The sequence below is a fragment of the Lactuca virosa genome, chromosome 4 (genome assembly GCF_052849685.1).
Source record: "Lactuca virosa cultivar CGN04683 chromosome 4, Lactuca_virosa_CGN04683_v6, whole genome shotgun sequence".
Classification (NCBI taxonomy): Eukaryota; Viridiplantae; Streptophyta; class Magnoliopsida; order Asterales; family Asteraceae; genus Lactuca; species Lactuca virosa.
In genome coordinates, this window is record NC_136429.1 from 56,816,230 (window position 1) to 56,837,621 (window position 21,392).

Genomic DNA, 21,392 nt, shown 5'->3' on the forward strand with positions numbered 1-21,392 from the left:
AAAGAAAACACTTTATTTTACCGTGAGTGTAGACTCCTTGCTACCACTCAAAAGTCTAATGTCAGCAGCCCAAGCGCACCAAAACCGTACAATTTGTGAGAAGCTAAACAGGGATAGTATTGGAACTGTTTGGCACGGAGCGTTTAGGAGCTTCTAGCTTCTAGAGTTTGACAAAAAAAAACTACATTTTGAAAAAAAAAAAAAAACATCATTTGACACTATAAACTTTTAGCGTTTATTTTAAACAAAATGTTCCAAATATGAAAGCTATCTCACGTAGCTTTTAACAAAACGCTATCAGCTACGAGCTATCCGCTATCCGCTACCAACAAACGTTCATGTAACATCATTCCATAACTTGACAAACTTATCAAATGAAGCACTTACAATCCATAGCCCATCTGGTGAAAAGGAAACATGGTGTACCAGTTGTATATATTTTCAATTCAAGAATCTTGACTAGACTCACAAATGCTTTATTTTCGAGGGAAAATTAAAGACAATAGGAACGTACTTTGCTAATTTAATGATAAGGATAGACAGGGATGTGTTAAGTCATGGGGTGCAGATGTCTGATACCATGTAAGATATATGTGTAGTATACGATTGTCTCTATAAAAAAGCCATTATGAAGAGAATAGAGACTTCATCATATATAGACACTTATACCGTGTGACACCAATGTGGGATACACTAGCATCCTTCATCTTCCTTTCTTTCTCCTCCATTACCACACTATCGCCACCTCTTCACCCCTCATCTATTGTCCACCCTCTTCCGATTCCTAAAAAACACTACACCATGACGCCACCATCATTGCATCACCTAGTCCCCTACACCATGACTCCACTACCATCAAGAATAATCGTGATTTTAGATAATTGCATTTGCTAATTTAATGATGGATGAAACCCTAGAATCTATGATTCATGAATAATCTTTTGAAGCTTTTATAACCATTTAACCGGTTGAAATTGATGTTTTAGGTTAATGAGTTTGAATATGATTTTTTTAGGTTTCTAGTTTTAAATGTATATTTTGTTTTTTCTTAAATTTGTTTATTACTGCATTGATTTTAATTTTGTGGTGATGTACGATAGAGGAAGTGGCACCGGTGAACGGTGGTAGGGTTAGGCAGATAGTCGAAATCGGACCGAACCGACCCGAAAACCTAATAAGACTAATTTGAGGAACCGAAACCCAGACTGTTTAACCTAATACGGATTCGGTTTGGTTTCAGGTATTAATTGGTCCGGGTCGGTTGTTACCTGAATAACTCGAATAACACCCACAATATGATTAACGACCTAATATAACTTAAAAGAACCAAATAAATTGTATTATGATTCCATAACCCGAATAGCAATTACAATATGATTATAAACACTGTTTTTTATTACTTTTGTAGCTTATTATTCCATAACAAAACTTTTAAAAAAACAAATTTGTTGATTAAAAATTTATTGTAAAAACGAATTAACTATTCTTGAGATATAAGAATTTAAAATCCAAACACCAAACTCTTGAGATATAGTTATGAAGCAATATATTAAACACTAAACATTAAACCAAAAAAATCCATATATAAGTATATAAGTTAAACATTAAACATTCAACACCCAAACTAGAATATGAATCTTAAGTTTTCTAACCATATCCAAAATAACATTTACCAAACCCGAATTAACTATTCGGGAATATTGATCGGTTGTTTTCTCTTTCTCTTCCAAAGCTTTCGCGACCTCATCGTCTTTAAAAATATCATCAATGTTGTCAACAATTAGTGAAGGAGGGATAAGGACCGATCGACTGCATTTTAGTGTAGCTAGGTAAATTAGGATTAAAAATAAATGACTCTTTAATTCCAGGTCGAGTATTTAGAACCGAATAAGCTCTTATTTGGGTAACCCGAACCAAAAACCCCGAGAACCAAATAATCCTAATATAGATACCCGAATTACTTCTTCGGGCCTATTTCGGTTCGTTTCGGATTTTCCGTCCACACGCTCATCCCTAGGTATGTCCCTTAATTCTAAAAAATGGTTAACAAAATTTAAAAAAAGACAAGATAACAAAAAGACAAAACATGGATAAATTGGTCATTTTAGAGGTTAACGGAGGGCCGTTAAGGGTAACAGTCAAAGTCTCTAAGCCATAAGGACCATTGAAATCATGAAGACCATCCATAACAATTTTAAAAGGGATAATGACTTAAAAGGGTAATATACTTTTCGATTCGTACACATTTTGTCACTGAGTTTTTTTTCGTTCACATTTGCCCCTTCAACTTGTTTAACTGTACACATTCAGTCCTTATGACCGACTACTTAGGTAAACCGAAATAAATGACTTAATAGGGTAATAAATTTTTCATTTTGTACACATTTAGTCCTTAATATTTTTTTTAGCACATGTAGTCTTTATTAATTTTTTTGTTGCAAAATAAGTCCTTATTGTTTTTGTATATATTCAGTACTTATGAACGATTTCTTTAGGTTTTTCTCACGGTATCCTACATATGACAATCATTAATGAGATGTTTGAGGTTCTTCATGCTTATGGTCACTGCAACCTCGATTGCTTAGTGTTTAGGTCTTGTGTTATGAATGTCGTAAATTCTTCATACGTTCTCAGATTTTAAACGAACTTTATATACATGCATTTGTATTTGAGTCTACTACGATTTTTCATTAAAGCATAAGAGTGGGCCCATGCAAAAGGTGGCGGCGCTTCCCATTGATTCTCCTGTATTCCAATTGACTCTCCTACTTACAAAATTACAAAGCGTCCAAAAAACTACCCTGTTTCAGAGAGATGATCGGAGAAGGGAAGGTGGTCTGTGTTACAGGTGCCTCGGGATTCATAGCTTCATGGCTCGTCAAGCTCTTGCTTCAACGTGGCTACACTGTTCATGCTACTGTCCGATCCCTCGGTTAGCCTCTCCTTCTCTCTAATTTTGACTTTTAATCTGCTATCATTTCAAAACATTCGGAACCTACATTTCTACCTTTTTAGGGATCAAATTCGTTGTTTATGCTATTTTCTGCGTTCGAATCCAATCCAAATACTAGCTATATTGAATAATTAATCAGAATCAGATTGTTGATCTGTGACCAAAATTAGCCCGTCTCTTGTCCCTAATATTGTTTAAGAGGTATTCAGATTGTCGATTTGAAGTCTACGTAGTAAGTTTTATAATCAATCCGACTTTGCATCAACTGGTTGACCTTTTTCATTCTTGAGATTTGTTTATGTTTGATTTGTTCTGATTCCATTGAAATGTGGTGCAGATGATCCTAAAAAGACACAACACCTACTTAATTTTGATGGAGCTAAGGAAAGGCTTTCTTTGTTTGAAGCTAGCTTGCTTGAAGAAGGATCTTTCGATTCTGCTGTTAAGGGTTGCCATTGTGTCTTTCATACAGCGTCTCCTATTATGTTTCCAGTTTCTGGCCAACAGGTTGTTTTTCCTTCTTTTGCCCTCAATTAATTTTCCCATATGTTATCAACACAAATATGATACAATTCCTGATTGTTTTTTTTTTCTTATTTTCTATTAGGCACAAGTGCTAGATCCTGCCTTGAAGGGGACACTTAATGTTCTTAAATCAGCTGCAAAAAATCCATCTCTCAAAAGAGTGGTCTTGACATCTTCCATAGCTGCAGTTGTGTGTGGTGTAAAACCCCTCGAGTCTGGTGTTGTGGTGGATGAAACCTGGTTTTCAGATCCAGAAACTTGTGAACAGCAAGAGGTATATATAATTGTTTTTAAAACTTCAATATCTTTATTAATCAAATACTATTTTTATATTTTACAGTTATGGTATCCGCTTTCGAAGACACTGGCTGAGAGAGCTGCAGTCGAATTTGCTAAAAATAAAGGTCTCGAGTTGGTGGTTATAAATCCCGGGTTTGTCATCGGCCCTATTTTACAACCAACTCTCAACATCTCTTCTGAGGGCTTTATCGGTTTAATTGAAACTGGTAATTGTCTCCAACAACTAATATTCATATGCATGATTGATCGATTCATGGTCTAAATTTTTATGTTGTGTAAGGTGTTGAATGATGCATGTCTTATGTATATTATGCAGGAAAGGAAATATTCCCGGATGGTATTTATGCACTTGTTGATGTGAGAAATGTTGCTAATGCTCATATTTTTGCATTTGAGAACCCCGAAGCAAATGGAAGATACTTAATAGTTGCAGATGTATATCACTCTTCAGATATCATGAAGATCATAAACCAAAACTATCCGGCTCTTGTCTCTTCTGAAAGGTAGGGGTATTTTTAACATTATATGGACCCCAAAAAATTCCAAATCTGGAATACTTATTTTTTTATTTAAATTTTGACAGGTTTAAAGACAGCAAGTATGTTGGGACACCACCTTTCGTTGTATCGAGAACAAAGGCAGAAAGTTTAGGCGTTAAGTTTACTACAGTTGAGGATAGCATCAAGGACACTGTTGAAAGCCTAAAAGAGAAGAAGTTCCTAAGCTTCTAAAACACAAGATGGTGTTCATGGATTTGTTGCAATAATCATATGAACAATGTATTGTATCACTTATACTGTTTTCAACTCTGTTATAAACTAAATACAATGATCCTGTTACACAAATTATCAAAAAAAACTGGACCACATGGTTATGAGTGTATGACGTTTTAAAATCTACATCTTGATATACATAAAGTTTTTTTTTCACTTAATGACAACACTTTAACTCATCCATAACTTCAAAACTCTATCTCTACCAACCGATGCAACTTTCTCACCATCAGGATTATTATCTTTTTTCCTGATACATCTTCCCTTTATCTACAAGTAAAACAAAACAAAAAAGGAAATAAAAACAAACCTCATCTGCATGACCTGGAAGATCTTGCTTCAATTTCCTTTCCCTCACATCCCAAACGTAAAAAACATATGTAAAACATCATAACTATTTATCATGTAAAAGAAGAAAATGAAAAAGAAAACACTTGATTGTGCCTTGAGGGTAGAGTCCTTGCTACTGTAAAGTACTAACAAAAGAGAAGTAAAGTTTTTATATTGACACAATCAGTTTTACAAAAAAGAAAGCTAGAGAAAACAATATAAATAAAGAGAAGAATGGACTAAGGTTTGCTAAAGGGCTAAACAAGGCCCAAAACACAAAATGAACTCAAACAATCTATTAGGCTAATAGCTACCACTCAAAAGAAGTCTACTTTCAGCAGCAGACCAATTGCACCAGTACAATCTGTGAGAAGCTAAACGGAGATAATATTATCAAATGGGAACTGATTCGTACACAACATTTTTTCTCCGTACACAACAATTTGTGTTTTAAAGTGTTGTATTGTACAACTCTATAATGCATGAATTGTTGTGTATGGCAAAAAATTGTTGTGTACGAATCACTCCCCTTATCAAATTCATATAGTATAAGTGAAATAAAATTTAAACCTTATTTGATAAACAATATCTACCTGTAGTGGGGAGACTATGCACATCAAAGGTGGGTCCCCTGACCCACCTATTTTCTTTATTTTTATAAAAGATTATATGGAAATATAAATTGTGAATTGCTTTAAATATTTTAAGTTAACCTTTTGGCAATATATATATATATATATATATATATATATATATATATATATATATATATAGGCCTAGGTTATTCTATTCAAAGTAATTATTGTGTTATTGTATGCATAAATGTGGGCCAATCAAAGTTACTTATTTTAAGAAAGTGATTAATATATATTATTGAATTAAATATAATTGAAAATATCATATTAATTAATTACAAGGGTAATTTAGTCAATTAATATAGATTTAATAAAGGAAAATTGCATTTTTTAAGGGATCATAGATTCTATTAATTTTAAAAATCCGATTTTACGTATTATAATTTTTTTAATTCGGACATTCTGACAGAATATGTTTATGAGTATATTCAAAAATAAAAATATTCTTGAACCATAAATAATAAAAATATTCTTGAACCTATTTCTTGATCATGAATTTAAAAACTTCTTGTAGAATAACAAATCCTTGAACAATCAATTGAAGAATAAAAACAAAAAATACATTATTTCTTATAGAATACGGGTAACAATTGTTAAGAATTACATTTATTGTTAAGGAATAAAACTAAAAAACAATCAAAACGGGAAAGAAAACATCAAAATCTAACAACGACTAATACATTCTAAAAGAATAATGTGGTCCGTTTCAATTTTGTGGTCTGTTCTTCAAACACCAACTTTTATGATTCCAACAGAATTGGAATTCGTCTTTCCATTCTAACATAATTGGGATTCGTGATTCCATTCCAATAGAATTGGAATCTCACCAATATCATCCATTGAATCATCTACATAAACACTCTTCCATTCTCTATTCTTTTCTGCATCGATTCACAATCAATATTTAATACAAAAGAAAAATCACCCCTGCATTCCTTCTCTTCTTCGTTTTCAGTCAAGAACACACCACCGAAGTGGATGTTTTCTAGTGCAAACAGAAGAGATCAGCAGCTCCTTTCTCTTCTTCTTCTTCTTCTTCTTTGATTTCTGCCAAGAACATCAAGAGACCAACAGCCTCTCCCTTTTCCTTCTATCTTTCCCTATTAAAAGAATCAAACAAACAAAAAACTCCCCTTAGATCGTTTTCTGCCTGCTTCCATTTTCCTTCGTTGTTGGCTGTTAAATCGGAAATAAAGGGGGAGCAAGGAGATTACCGGAGCAGCCCCCCATCGCATCCCACACATTCTCCGGTCAAGCAAACACCTCCGAAAACCTCACCTGTGCCGCTGCTTCGCTGCTCCTTGTCGAGAGCTCCGTTCTAGGGTTTGTAATTCGAGAGCAGCTTGAGCTTCGTCGTCCGACTCCGAGTCGGAATCGGAATTTGATGCAGACCGGAATAAAGGGGTAATGGCGGTTGGAGGGACAAGGGTGGGGGTGTCGATTTGTTCAATTTAGGGTTTTCAGAATCGGTTTTTAGATAAAGAGGGTAAGGAGATTTAAACTGAAGAGATACCATGATTCTAGGGATTATTTTTGGAAGTTATTAAACAAATGACTAAATTACCCTTATTTATTTATTTAATTATTTAATTTTTTATTTAATTTTGATTGGTTCACATTTATGCATACAATAACACAATACTTACTTTAAACACCTGAACCTATCTCTCTCTCTCTCTCTCTCTCTCTCTCTTTATATATATATATATATATATATATATATATATATATATATATATATATATATCAAAATTTTCAAAGGCTGTCTTTGATTTTTTTTTTCATTTTCTATCGATTTCTTTTAAATAGTGAACCATGTAGTTTTACATTCTAGACCGTCACTGCCCACGTGACCTCGAAAGGCGGCAACAAACGTTCATGTAACGCCATTCTATAACTTCACAGACTTATCACCATTCTATCACCTGAAGTCTTGCAATCCATAGTCCATTGGGTGAAAAGCAAACACGGTTTACTAGCTGTAAATATTTTAAATTCAGAAATCTTAGCTAGACTCGCAAATGCTTTATTTTCAAGGGCAAATTACGAATAATAGAAACTTACTTTTCTATTGTAATGACACGTTCATGTAAGGGAGGAGGGAGTCATTCCCTCCTAACCCACTGAACCCACTGTCACATCAATTTTTGTCTCTTCTTTTTCTTCATCTTTTCCAACCCACAACACATGGAAATCTTATATTTCTCAACCCACTCAATTAAAAAAAATACAAAACAACTAAGGTACAAGTTTTAAAACGCATGATACAAGAGAAAATGAGAGAGAGAGACAGTAGAGAGAGAGGATGAAATGGGTTAGTGAAACCAATTAAACAACCCGTTGAAGTGGGAGTGGTACCGGCGGTAACTCTATTGCTAATTAAGATTTTACCTTGATTGTTTTGTATTTTTTTAAATTGAATGGGTTGAGTAGGTTCAAAAAGATAGGGTTTCCGTGTGTTGTGGGTTGGGAAAGATGAAAAAAATGAAAGAGAAAAACTGATGTGGTAGTGGATTCAGTGGGTTGGGAGGGAATGACTCCCTCCTCCCTAACGTCATTCTATAACTTATCACCTGAAGCACTTGCAATCCATAGTCCATCGGGTGAAAAGCAAACATGGTTTACTAGCTGTAAATATTTTCAATTCAGAAATCTTGGCTAGACTTGCAAATGTTTTATTTTCAAGGGCAAATTGCGGACAATAGCAACTTACTTTTCTATTGTAATGACAAGGATAGACCGGGATGTGTTAAGCCACGGGGTGTAGATGTCTGCTTTGATACCATCTAAGATATATGTGTAGTCCAAGATTGTCTCTATAAAAACGTCCTTATGAAGATAATGGAGACTTCATCATATATAGATACTTATAAGATAGTGTGGCACCAATGTGGGATGCCCAGACAATAACATCCTTCATCTTCGCTTCTTTCTCCTCCATTACCATATTGTCGAAACCTCTTCACCCCTCATATATGTTTTCCACCCTCTCCCGATTCCTGAAAAACACTACACCACGACGCCACCATGATCGCTTCACCTAGTCTTGTACACCATGACACCACCATCATCCCACTCCTGCCACCCCATCAAGAATAACTTGATTTCAGATAATTGCATTTGCTAAATTAATGATCGACAAAACCCTAGAATTTATGATTCATAAATAATCTTTTAATTTGAAGCTCATGTCACCATTTAACCGATTGAAATTGATGTTTCTTTTGATGTTGCAGGTTAATGATTTTGAATATGATTTTTTAGGTTTCTAATTTTGAACGTATGTTTTGTTTTGTCTTAAATATGTTTTATTATTGCTTTGATTTTAATTTGGTGGCGGTATACGATGGAGAAAGTGGCACCGTTGAACGGTGGCGGGGTGGAGCGACGAATCAGTGGTGGGTAGTGTATCCCTTAATTCTTAAAAATGGTTAATAAAATTTAAAAAGCACAAGATGACAAAAAGACAAAACATGGATAAATTAGTCATTTTATATGTTAACGGATGACCATTAACAGTAAAAGTCAGAGCCTATAAGGACCATTGAAACCACGAGGACCATCATAACAATTTTAAAATTTAGAACAAGCATGCGGATGAGAGCATCCATAATGGTGAGTTCAATGAGAGAGTTGAATTAGGTGTCAATTCTAGTTGTCATTCAATGGATGAAACTCTACCATAATGAGATGACACATTGGAATTCAATGGATTTGGAGTCCAATGGTCATTGAACTTTTCAATGGGAAAAAGGAAAGTTTTCTAATCTTAAATACATACTATAAATTAGTTTTTGTAACTTTCTATTGAACTTTCGTAGAGTTGAACGCATTGTAGAAAAATTTTGATTGAGTTGTTTGAAATGTATAAAAATGACGTGACAATCCATTGAACTCAATGGAGTTCAATGCATTATGCCGGAGTGCCAACCACACGACTAAACTGCAATTTACTAAAAAAAACACCAAAAACATGTCAAATGAGGCATGTATTTTTTTTTTCTTTTTTTGTATTTTTCATTAAGGCCCATGCTAAAGGTGGCGGCACTTTCCCATTGATTCTCGTATATATACCAATTGATTCTCCTATATACAAAATTACAAAGCGTCCCTCTCTTCGTAGTCCAACAAACTCCCGGGTTTCAGAGAGATGATTGGAGAAGGGAAGGTGGTATGTGTTACAGGTGCATCGGGATTCATAGCTTCATGGCTCGTCAAGCTCTTGCTTCAGCGTGGCTACACTGTTCATGCTACTGTCCGATCCCTTGGTTAGCTTCTCCTGCTCAACTAATTTTGACTTTTAATCTGCTATCATTTCAAAACCTTAGGAACCTACATTTCTACCTTTTTTACGGATGAAAAATTCGTTGTTTATTCTATTTTCTGCATTCGAATCCAATCCAACTACTGGCTTTATTGAATAATTAATTAGAATCAGAGTGTTGATGTGTGACCAAAATTGACCCATCTCTTATCCCTGATAGTGTTTAATTAAGAGGTATTCAGATTGTTGATTTGAGGTCTACGCAGTGAGTTTTGTAATCAATATTCCGACTTTGCATCAACTGGTTGACCTTTTTCATTCTTGAGATTTGTTTATGTTTGATTTGTTCTGATTCCATTGAAATGTGGTGCAGATGATCCTAAAAAGACACAACACCTACTTGCTTTTGATGGAGCTAAGGAAAGGCTTTCTTTGTTTGAAGCTAGCTTGCTTGAAGAAGGATCTTTCGAGTCTGCTGTTAATGGCTGTGATTGTGTCTTCCATACAGCGTCACCTATTATGTTTCCAGTTTCTGGCCAACAGGTTGTTTTTCCTTCTTTTTCCCTCAATTAACTTTCCCATGTGTTATCAACACAAATATGATACAATTCCTGATTGTTTTTTTTTTTTTCTTAATTTCTATTAGGCTCAAGTGCTAGACCCTGCAGTGAAGGGGACACTTAATGTTCTTAAATCAGCTGCAAAAATTCCATCTCTCAAAAGAGTGGTCTTGACATCTTCCATATCTGCAGTTCTATTTGGTGCAAAACCTCCTGAGTTTGGTGCTGTGGCGGATGAAACCTGGTTTTCAGATCCTGAAACTTGTGAACAAAAAGAGGTATAATTGTTTTTAAAACTTTAAAATGTAGTAATGTGGTCTCACTTCTTTATTAATCAAATACTATTTTATATTTTACAGTTATGGTATCCCCTTTCCAAGACACTGGCTGAGAATGCTGCAGTAGAATTTTGTAAAAATAACGGTCTCGAGTTGGTGGTTATAAATCCGGGGTTTGTGATTGGCCCTATCTTACAACCAACTCTCAACATCAGTTCTGAGAGCTTTATTGGTTTAATTGAAAATGGTAATTGTCTCCCACAACAAATTTTCATATGCATGATTGATCGATTCATGGTCTAAATTTTTATGTTGTGGAAGGTGTTGAATGATGTATTATGTATTATATGCAGGAACAGAATTTCTCCCATATGGAATTTATCAACTTGTTGATGTGAGAGATGTTGCTAATGCTCATATTTTAGCATTTGAGAACCCCCAAGCAAATGGAAGATACATTATGGCTGCAGATGTATATCACTCTTCAGATATCATGAAGATCATAAACCAAAACTATCCCGCTTTTGACTATTCTGAAAGGTAAGTGTTGATAAGTTATAACCTATTATTAGGTTCATTTCAACTTTATATGAACCCAAAATATGCAAAATCTGAAATACTTGTTTCTTTATTTAAATTTTGACAGGTATAAAGACAGCAAGTATGTTGGGACACCAAATTACTTTGTATCGAGAACAAAGGCAGAAAGTTTAGGCGTTAAGTTTACTACAGTTGAGGAAAGCATCAAGGACACTGTTGAAAGCCTAAAAGAGAATAAGTTCCTAAGCTTCTAAAACACCGATGATGTTTTCTAGATTGTTTGAAGTTACCACATGAACATTGTATTGCATGGTGTCTACTGTTTTCAACCCTGTTATAAATAAAAAAAATACAATGATCATGTTACACAAATTATCAAAAAACGGAACCACATGGTTTGTCACACTTGGAAACTACCTAAATTATGCAAAATTCAAAATACCACTGCCAAATTTGCAGTTTAGGAGTGTTTAGATGATGCCTTAAAATCTACATCTTGATATGTATAGCATCATACTCCTATTTATCATGTTACTAGAGTCTAAAAAAAGAAGAAGAAAACACTTGATTTTACCTTGAGGGTAGAGTCATTGCTACCACTCAAGAGAAGTGTACTGTCAGCAAACCAACTGCACCAAAGCCGTATAGAATTTGTGAGAAGCTAAACGGGGTAAATATCATTAAATTTATATTAGGCTAGGAGGAGTGGACTCGCCATACACCCTCGCTACTGCTCGCTATGGACACAGAACACCGCCCCCTAGCACTCGCTAGGGGACTCGCTAAGGAGAAGACGCTACGGAGGTAGCGAGAGGAGAGAGAAGCGGGAGCTTGGCTGTGATTGGAGAAAGACGTAGGTGTATATCTGATATCGGTAGAGAGGGTGCGACGTGATTTTCTACAAACCAGTTTGGACTGGTTCGTTTGTATAGCATGATTATGCCCTAAACAATTCTTCTACCAGTCGAAGATTGGCAACCCATGGAAGACTGGCAACGAACAATTCTGCAATTAAGGTAATTTTTTTCCATATCATCGATTTAATTGATGTTGTTTGGCTGTAATTCATTAGTTTTTGTGAATCATAGTTTGTTTTCTGCACAGTTTAACCTCTTGATCTTGACTTATTCCACCTCTTGAACAGAGGATGTAAGTAATCCTTAGCCGGTTTGTTTTCTGCAAGGTTTAACCACTCGAGGGTGTTTGAAAGTCGTGGCCTATTTATCTCAATTCTCTTTTTTCTGTTGCTCATCAGTATACGGGCTTTCAGAGGAGTTGTCGACCTTAAAAACATTCAAAGATGTTGCACACACCACCTGCTCGATGAAATGCCACAGTTCTTCAAACACAAATACAAAATCATAGTTAGTATATCGAGTTCGTACCTTAAACATGGTTGCAAGAGGGCTTCCTTTGGGTACCCTCCTTCTCTCCGAGTAGGAGATCAATATTTTAACTAGTTATTACCATGTTTATGACTTTATCTTTTGTTATGGTGCTTTTGAAATGGCAAGTTGGTTTGATAGTTTGTAGAACAATGGCTACGTTATGGTATGTTTTAAGTAATACATATGCTATGGTCCAGGCTAGTTTTTTCATTTCTTTGAGGAAGGGTATTGTAGTAGCATAAAGGCATAAAATTTATCAATTGATGTTCATGATATTCTTGGTCAGCTTGCTCCCAGTTTGGGGATTTGGGAATATTGAGAATATAAAGTTTGGAACCATGGTTTTGCACCCCATTTTGACTTATTTGAAACCATGGTTTTGCATGGTGTTGTACCACAGTAGAGCAGATTTGTTTTGAATCCTTAGAAGCACCATAGTTTTGTATCCCATTTTGACTTATTTGAATTCGACAAAAATTACAATTTATGTGTTAGATGTTCAATTTTTGCAACACGATTGATGGTTTCCGTTGATTGTGAAACAGGGCTTTAAGCTCCCCTCGGGATCTTGATGGAGCAACCCTCCAGATGAGACTCTCTTGTAGTCCAGCCATCGATTTGTTCTACCAAATTACTGTTTTGCCCTTGCATCGATTTATATTATATTAATTGTTTGTGGTTTAAAAAAATAAAATTTGTTTAATATCTGTACATAAAAAATGTTTGTGTATTGAAATAAAGTAATTTAATTATATTTGAAAAAGAAAAAAAAATGTTAGGAGTATTACCACTCCCTACCAAATGTTAATATTAGGTGTTAAATGGAAAAAAAATGTAAACCTTATTTGATAAACGGGACCCACGTGACCCCAAAAGGCGGCAGCAAACGCTCATGTAACACCATTCCATAACTTGACAGACTTAATCCATAGTCAATCAGGTGAAAAGTAAACATTGTTGTAAATATTTTCAATTCAAAAATCATGACTAGACTCGCAAATGTTTTATTTTCAATGGGCAAATTGTGGACAACGGCAACTTACTATGCTATTGTAATGACAAGGATAGACCGGGATGTGTTAAGCCACGGGGTACAGATGTCTGTTCTGATACCATGTAAGATATATATGTAGTCCAAGATTGTCTCTATAAAAGAGTCCTATGAAGATAATGGAGACTCCATCATATAGAAACACTTATAAGAGTATGTGGTACCAATGTGGGATACCTTAACAATAACATCCTTCATCTTCCCTTCTTTCTCCTCCATTACCATACTGTCGACACCTCTTCGCCCCTCAGCTATGTTTTCCACCCTCTCTCGATTCCTGAAAAACGCTAGACCACGGCACCATCATGATCGCCTCACCTAGTCCCCTGCACCATGACACCACCACCATCCCACTCCCGTGCCCCATCAAGAATAATTGTGATTTCAGATAATTGCATTGCTAAATTAATGATCAACAAAACCCTAGAATTTATGATTCATGAATAATCTTTTGAAGCTTATGTCACCATTTAACCGGTTAAAATTGATGTTTCTTTTGATGTTGTAGGTTAATGATTTTGAATATGATTTTTTAGGTTTTCTAGTTTTGAATGTATGTTTTGTTTTTGTCTTAAATTTGTTTATTACTTCTTTGATTTTAATTTTGTGGTGGTGTATGATGGAGGAAGTGGCACCGTTTTACAGTGGCATGGTTGGGCGATTAATCGGTGGTGGTGGTGTATCCCTTAATTCTTAAAAATTGTTAACAAAATTTAAAAATGACAAGATAACAAAAAGACAAAACATGTGTAAATTGGTAATTTTATATATTAACGGAGGGTCATTGACAGTAAAAAAGCCAGAGAGCCTATAAGGACCATTGAAACCATAAGGACCATCCGTACCAATTTTAAAATTTAGAAAAAAAACTGCGGATTAGTGCCAAACACATGACCAAACTATAATTTACTCAAAAAAAAAAAAACATGTAAAATGAGGCATGTATATTTTATTTCATTAAGGCCCATGCTAAAGGTGGCGGCACTTCCCTCTGATTCTCCTAAGCGTCCCGCTCTTCATCTACTCAAGTTTCCAACAGAGCTCCCCGGTTTCAGAGAGATGATTGGAGAAGGGAAGGTGGTATGTGTTACAGGTGCCTCGGGATTCATAGCTTCATGGCTCGTCAAGCTCTTGCTTCAACGTGGCTACACTGTTCATGCTACTGTCCGATCCCTCGGTTACCCTCTCCTTCTCTCTAATTTTGACTTTTAATCTGCTATCATTTCAAAACATTCGGAACCTACATTTCTACCTTCTTTAGGGATCAAAAATTCGTTGTTTATGCTATTTTCTGTGTTGGAATCCAATCCAACTACTAGCTTTATTGTATAATTAATCAGAATCAGATTGTTGATCTAGGACCAAAATTGACCCGTCTCTTATCCCTAATAGTGTTTAAGAGGTATCATGATTGTTGATTTGAAGTCTACGTAGTAAGTTTAACAATCAATCATCAACTGGTTGACCTTTTTCATTCTTGAGATGTGTGTTTATGTTTGATATCTTCTGATAGCTGATGTTCCGTTGAAATGTGGTGCAGATGATCCTAAAAAGACACAACACCTACTTGATTTTGATGGAGCTAAGGAAAGGCTTTCTTTGTTTGAAGCTAGCTTGCTTGAAGAAGGATCTTTCGATTCTGCTGTTAAGGGTTGCCATTGTGTCTTTCATACAGCGTCTCCTATTATGTTTCCAGTTTCTGGCCAACAGGTTGTTTTTCCTTCTTTTGCTCTCAATTAACTTTCCCATATGTTATCAACACACATTTCCTGATTGTTTTTTTTCTTAATTTCTATTAGGCACAATTGCTAGATCCTGCAGTGAAGGGGACACTTAATGTTCTTAAATCAGCTGCAAAAGTTCCATCTCTCAAAAGAGTGGTCTTGACATCTTCCATATCTGCAGTTTTATATGGTGTAAAACCTCCTGAATTTGGTGCTGTGGTGGATGAAACCTGGTTTTCAGATCCTGAAACTTGTGAACAAAAAGAGGTATAATTGTTTTTAAAACTTTAAGATGTAGTAGTGTGGTCTCATTTCTTTATTAATCAAATACTACTTTATATTTTACAGTTATGGTATCCGCTTTCGAAGACACTGGCTGAGAATGCTGCAGTAGAATTTGCTAAAAATAACGGTCTTGAGTTGGTGGTTATAAATCCCGGGTTTGTCATCGGCCCTATCTTACAACCAACTCTCAACATCACTTCTGAGGGCTTTATTCGTTTAATTGAAACCGGTAATTGTCTACTACAACTAATATTCATATGCATGATTGATGGATTCCTGGTCTAAATTTTTATGTTGTGCAAGGTGTTGAATGATGTATTATGTATATGCAGGAAAGGAAATATTCCCAGATGGAATTTATAGACTTGTTGATGTGAGAGATGTTGCTAATGCTCATATTTTAGCATTTGAGAACCCCCAAGCAAATGGAAGATACTTATTAGTTGCAGATATATATCACTCTTCAGATATCATGGAGAATATAAACCAAAACTATCCTTCTCTTGACTATTCTGAAAGGTAGGTATTTATAACCTATTTTTAGCTTATTTTTAACTTTATAAGGACCCAACAAAATGCAAAATCTGGAATACTTGTTTTTTTTATTTAATTTTTGACAGGTATAAAGACAGCAAGTATGTTGGGACACCACCTTTCTTTGTATCGAGAACAAAGGCAGAAAGTTTAGGCGTTAAGTTTACTACAGTTGAGGATAGCATCAAGGACACTGTTGAAAGCCTAAAAGAGAAGAAGTTCCTAAGCTTCTAAAACACCAGATTATGTTTTCTAGATTTGTTTGAAGTTACCAAATGAACAATGTATTATATCGTGTCTGCTGTTTTCAACTCTGTTGTAAATAAAAAATACAATGATAATGTTACACAAATTATCAAAAAAACTGAACCACATGGTTTGTCACACTTGAAAACCACCTAAATTATGCAAAAATCATAATACCACTGCCAAATTTGCAGTTTAGGTGTGTGTATATATGATGCTTTAAAATCTACATCTTGATATACATAAAGCTTTCTTAACTTTATAACACTTTAACCCATCCATAACTTCAAAACTCTATCCCTACCACCCGATGCAACTTTCTCACCATCTGGACTCCAATCCACAGCAAAAACCTAAAACATATACAAAAGAAAAATATTACTTTTTTTTTAAGTTTTTGGATTATCATTTTTTTTTCTGATACATCTTCCATGAGAAAAGAACTAAAAACAAACCTCATCTGCATGACCTGGAAGATCTTGTTTCAACTTCTTTTCCCTCACATCCCAAACCTAAAAAACATATGTACAATAACATCATAACTATTTTAACTATTTATCATGTTACTAGTTTCTAAAAAAGAAAAAGAAAAAACTTGATTTTACCTTGAGTGTGGAGTCCTTGCTACCACTCAAGAGAAGTCTACTATCAGCAGACCAACTGCACCAAAGCCGTATACAATTTGTGAGAAGCTAAACATTATTAAATTTAATTTAAATAAAAGTGAAAGAAAATTTAAACCTTATTTGATAAACGGGACCCACGTGACCCCGAAAGGCTGCAACAAACGTTCCCGTAACGCCATTCCATAACTTGACAGACTTGTCAAATGAAGCACTTGCAATCCATAGTCCATCAGGTGAAAAGTAAACATGATTTACCAGCTGTCAATAATTTCAATTAAAAAAATCTTGATGAGAGTCAATGACACTCGCATTTTGCTACCAATATATGCATTGTACTTTATTTGTTGCAAATTGCTATTATGGGTAAAGAAATGTAATACGTTATTATGAGTAAATAATTGTAAAACTAGTACCTGTTGATGACCTGTCATTCGAGTTTTGGGACGCTTGTCTTTAGAAGGTTCCCAGAGGAACATGGTGAAATCATCACTACCTGAAACTAACCTCTCAGGAGCATCACCCTTCATCTTGTTGTATCTTTCTAAAGCTGCCTGTTATATAAATTTTTTTTCAATTCTCATACCAATAAATGACTACTAAAAACACAAGAAGAAAAAAAAAACATCAATTTACCTCTTTCATCTCTTCTGGAGATGAATATTGTTTACGTGTATGATCAAAAGCTCCAGTCCGTAAAACATATTCAGTACTTAATGCCAAAGAATTCACCCAATGTCCATGACCCTATAATTTAAAAAAAAAAAAATACAGATTAACACATGTATGATTGAACACATCAATGAATTAGTTGATTTGTGTGGTTATTAATTATTATACCTTCAACTCACGAATCAATTTTCCCTGAGTTGTTTCCCATACTTTGATTGTACAATCTTGAGATCTGTATCATGTAAAATGTTGTTCTCTTTTGTAATTTCCATTTATTGGTATAATTTTAATTTGGAACAATATATGATATATAAATACCCTGTGTATATGACTCCATCTCCACCCCATTTTACACAAGTGACTGCAAGAGTATGACCACTTAGAATAATAACAGTTTTCCTCAATGTAGCATCCCAAATTCGTGCATCACCATCTTTGCTGGAGGTGACAAAGCGACGACATGGCGATCTGAGGTGTACTGGTTCCCATGATATACCAGTAATCCATTTCTTGTGGCCCTGAAATTTTATGTATTAGTGTAAGATGAGAGCATATAAAGTAAGCAAATAACAAGATTGACAGATGGATAAAGAAAGCATATAATTACAGTAAGCAGATTGCCAGAAGCTTTTCCTGTCCGTGGGTCCCAGATTTGGATTTCTCCAGACTTGCTTCCACTTACTAGATGTTTGCCATCTGGTGACCATGCAACACAGAGAACCCAATTCTTGTGCCCTGAATAGATATGTAAAAATATAACAATTTGTTTGGCTTTTGTGATTATGAACTTATGATAACAACCATCATCTTCACTACATGGAACTTAAGTTTGTAAATGTTCTTTTTGTATCTTTAAAGAAAGTAAACTTGTTATACTGGTTTCTAACCTGTACAGGTGAACATAGGCGTTTGGGTATTCAAGTCCCAGAGGCGGACAGTTGTGTCACCTGAACCACTAGCCAGCTGTTGTCCATCAGGGCTAAAAACAACTGAAAGTACAGCCTCTGTATGACCTGCAAACACAAAATTTGAAGAAATGAAGTAATAACAACGTATTGGGGTGTATTTGATGGGGATAAAAGGAACGCATTGAGGTGGAACTCATCTACAGAAGATAGCCACCAATTGAAATTTATTAGCAAAGTGTTGGAAAGGTACCCGCAATTGTAGAAGAGCAACGATTAACTGGACGAATGCGGAAGACTGCTTGTGGTTGATACACTATTGTGACTACCTTCTCCACAGAAACTGAAAATAACATTTCATGATTCAGCAACAGTTCATATAACACTCAAGAAGATATTATACTAGAATTTCTAAGGCTTCTTTTTACCTTTTTTCTTCTGCAAATAATCTCCTAGTTGTATAACAAGCTCTTGATCGGATATATAAAAGGCGTATGGCAGCTTTTCCTCCTGAAACAACCAGAAAAGGATTTACAGCCTTGGGGAGATACCAATTCCAAAGCTACGCATTTAAACCGAGCTTCTAGTATAAAAAATACAATAAATCGTAAATAAGATGGGATTACATTGTTGAGCAACTTGTTAACCATCTGTTGAAGCTCCTTGGGGCCAACGCTTTGGGGAAGATACATGGAAGCACCGAGCGGCGTTCCCTCCGGGTCAGCTAATTGACACATGACGTTGTTAGTCAACTCCCTTGATTCTTCTGCTACTTCCACCTCCATTTTTCTAGGTTTTCAGAGCTGATTGAAATCCGCTTTTGATACGACGGAGGTGAGCGAGAAGAATGATACGATTTAGGGTTTTGGCGGGGTTTAGAGCAGGACGGAAGTCACTGACGAACATAAATTTAGGTCAAAAAACTTTATATACATAATTTCCCCTTCAAAAATTTGTTTTGGTTTGGTTCTCCAAACAACTATCTATTTTTAATCTACTTTCATTTTTTTTCACATAAAAAATAAGATAAATTGTGTTTAATCTTCAATCTTACCTTATTTTTTTTAACCTACTTTTATTTCTTGGATCCTATTCTATTTATTATCTCCAAAAAGTTTATCTTTAATATATTTCCTTCTTTCAACTTATATAGGTCGTCAAACACATCGTTTCTATTATATATATATATATATATATATATATATATATATATATATATATATATATATATATATTAATTATAAGCTTTTGTAAAACACCTTATCGTATTTTAAAATATCAATATGTATTTAAATTTTTATATGAATTTGATACACAAAGAACAAACTTTATAGCTATAATTAATTAATATAATTTAATATATAACAAAATATTGTAAATATTAAATATTACATTTAAATTATAATTAGTAGATAAAAATAAACTAGAAATGTATAAATATATAAAAAGGGGGACTAAAACCGACAACTCAAAATTCATCCTCATTCTGAGGGATATGAATAGTATTCCACCAAATATGGTGTAATACTATTCATATCACCTAAAATTGGGGAATAAATAGGGTTGCTTCTAGAACAATCGTCGGTACTCTATGATCGTCCCGCATGTATTGACCACATCATGTGTTGGGGAACAATACCCAAGACCAGTGTAACGTCCCAAAAATAAGAGCCAACAATTTCATTTTAATTTTATAAAAACAATAATCTGAACATTGTCATACAACCCATAAAGACCAAAGTATGTCACTACATCATATAATATCAAAGTAAATCTCAAAATACGGAAAACGGTGGCGTGTGCTCTGCAATCATCTCGGACTCTTCCCTTTCGATCCTGAAGTACCTGAAACATAAACTGAAAATTGTAAGCCCAAAGCTTAGTGAGTTCCCCAAACTACCACATACCATACATATAAACACATACTGGGCCCCCGCCCCACATCAGGCCTCGCCTGGCATCGAGTCCCACTCGGCCTCGGGCCCCGCCCGACATCGAGCCCCACTCGGATTATAGATTTGTCATTCATTAGGCCCCGCCTGACATCGGGCCCCGCCCGGTACACATAATAAACATATGAACATATAATCATGCTAACACATGCAATAATCACCAAGACAATAACATACAACACAGTCATCGAGCCTCGCCCGACATCGAGCCTCGCTTGGTATACATACCAGCACATAACACGTGCAAGAGTCACGCAGACATCTAGCATCCTATCATGATAATCATGGGTCGGCATTGGTGCCTTCGACCCGCTTAACACAGCGAGGAAACTCACCTCGAACTACTAAATCACATTGATAAATCTATGGTTGCTGGTCTGACAAATCCCCGCGATATCAATACCAATAGCATCCAATTAATAATTAGATTCCAATCCATAACCATCAGTCTAAATTAGGGTAAAAATATCATTTTACCCTTTACCTAGCTTGGTCCAAGACCAAGGTCCAAATCAACTACACTAGAAGGCCCAATTCCAAAATGGTCACCCCAAAGCCCAATTATGGTCCAATTTTCCAAATTAGACCCAAGTCCCTTTGTAGGCCTTCTTCCAAGTGAACCCAAAATAAAACATCACCCCAAATAAAATCTGATGGCCCAACAAGGCCCTAATCACCTAAGTCCAATCATGGCCCAAAACCGAGAGCCCAAAAGTCTGAAGCCCATCTGCTGAGTATGCAGGGCGTACTCAGCTCGTACGCTCAGCGTACACGTCCAAGGGCAAGTACGTGCAGTGTACCAGCTTGGTACGCCCAACGTACTCACCAGTTGGCCAATCTCAACAAATAAGCAC

General features: G+C 35.3%; 4 protein-coding genes across 9 annotated transcripts; 3 read left to right on the forward strand and 1 right to left on the reverse strand.

Annotated features, from left to right (window-relative positions):
• Window positions 1-2,745: 2,745 nt before the first annotated feature.
• LOC145104425 (phenylacetaldehyde reductase-like) lies at window positions 2,746-4,677 on the forward strand. The gene is made up of 6 exons (XM_079041674.1): window positions 2,746-2,932; window positions 3,291-3,460; window positions 3,561-3,752; window positions 3,819-3,984; window positions 4,095-4,281; window positions 4,362-4,677. The coding sequence occupies exons 1-6, from the start codon at window positions 2,815-2,817 to the stop codon at window positions 4,507-4,509; spliced, it is 981 nt and encodes a 326-aa protein (XP_078897800.1). The 5' UTR covers window positions 2,746-2,814; the 3' UTR covers window positions 4,510-4,677.
• Window positions 4,678-9,602: 4,925 nt separating this feature from the next.
• On the forward strand, window positions 9,603-13,330 carry LOC145104426 (phenylacetaldehyde reductase-like). 6 transcript variants are annotated; one of them, XM_079041680.1, is made up of 8 exons: window positions 9,603-9,784; window positions 10,154-10,323; window positions 10,427-10,618; window positions 10,700-10,865; window positions 10,972-11,158; window positions 11,265-12,174; window positions 12,263-12,307; window positions 12,414-12,816. In XM_079041680.1, the coding sequence occupies exons 1-6, from the start codon at window positions 9,667-9,669 to the stop codon at window positions 11,410-11,412; spliced, it is 981 nt and encodes a 326-aa protein (XP_078897806.1). In that variant the 5' UTR covers window positions 9,603-9,666; the 3' UTR covers window positions 11,413-12,174; window positions 12,263-12,307; window positions 12,414-12,816. The 6 variants fall into 6 exon arrangements, with proteins under 6 accessions (XP_078897806.1, XP_078897802.1, XP_078897801.1 ...); XM_079041676.1 differs by lacking the exons at window positions 12,263-12,307; window positions 12,414-12,816 and adding an exon at window positions 13,092-13,330; XM_079041675.1 differs by having other exon boundaries at window positions 12,263-12,816.
• Window positions 13,331-14,550: 1,220 nt separating this feature from the next.
• On the forward strand, window positions 14,551-16,526 carry LOC145104422 (phenylacetaldehyde reductase-like). The gene is made up of 6 exons (XM_079041670.1): window positions 14,551-14,774; window positions 15,138-15,307; window positions 15,397-15,588; window positions 15,670-15,835; window positions 15,939-16,125; window positions 16,227-16,526. Exons 1-6 carry the CDS (start codon window positions 14,564-14,566, stop codon window positions 16,372-16,374), a joined length of 1,074 nt encoding a protein of 357 aa, XP_078897796.1. The 5' UTR covers window positions 14,551-14,563; the 3' UTR covers window positions 16,375-16,526.
• On the reverse strand, window positions 16,417-19,498 carry LOC145104421 (WD-40 repeat family protein / notchless protein). The gene is made up of 13 exons (XM_079041669.1): window positions 19,213-19,498; window positions 19,015-19,096; window positions 18,840-18,929; window positions 18,569-18,694; window positions 18,289-18,416; window positions 18,000-18,199; window positions 17,850-17,913; window positions 17,646-17,756; window positions 17,426-17,563; window positions 17,128-17,270; window positions 16,992-17,046; window positions 16,842-16,898; window positions 16,417-16,739 (listed from the first exon to the last, which is right to left on the reverse strand). The coding sequence occupies exons 1-13, from the start codon at window positions 19,369-19,371 to the stop codon at window positions 16,656-16,658; spliced, it is 1,437 nt and encodes a 478-aa protein (XP_078897795.1). The 5' UTR covers window positions 19,372-19,498; the 3' UTR covers window positions 16,417-16,655.
• Between the last annotated feature and the right edge of the window lie 1,894 nt (window positions 19,499-21,392).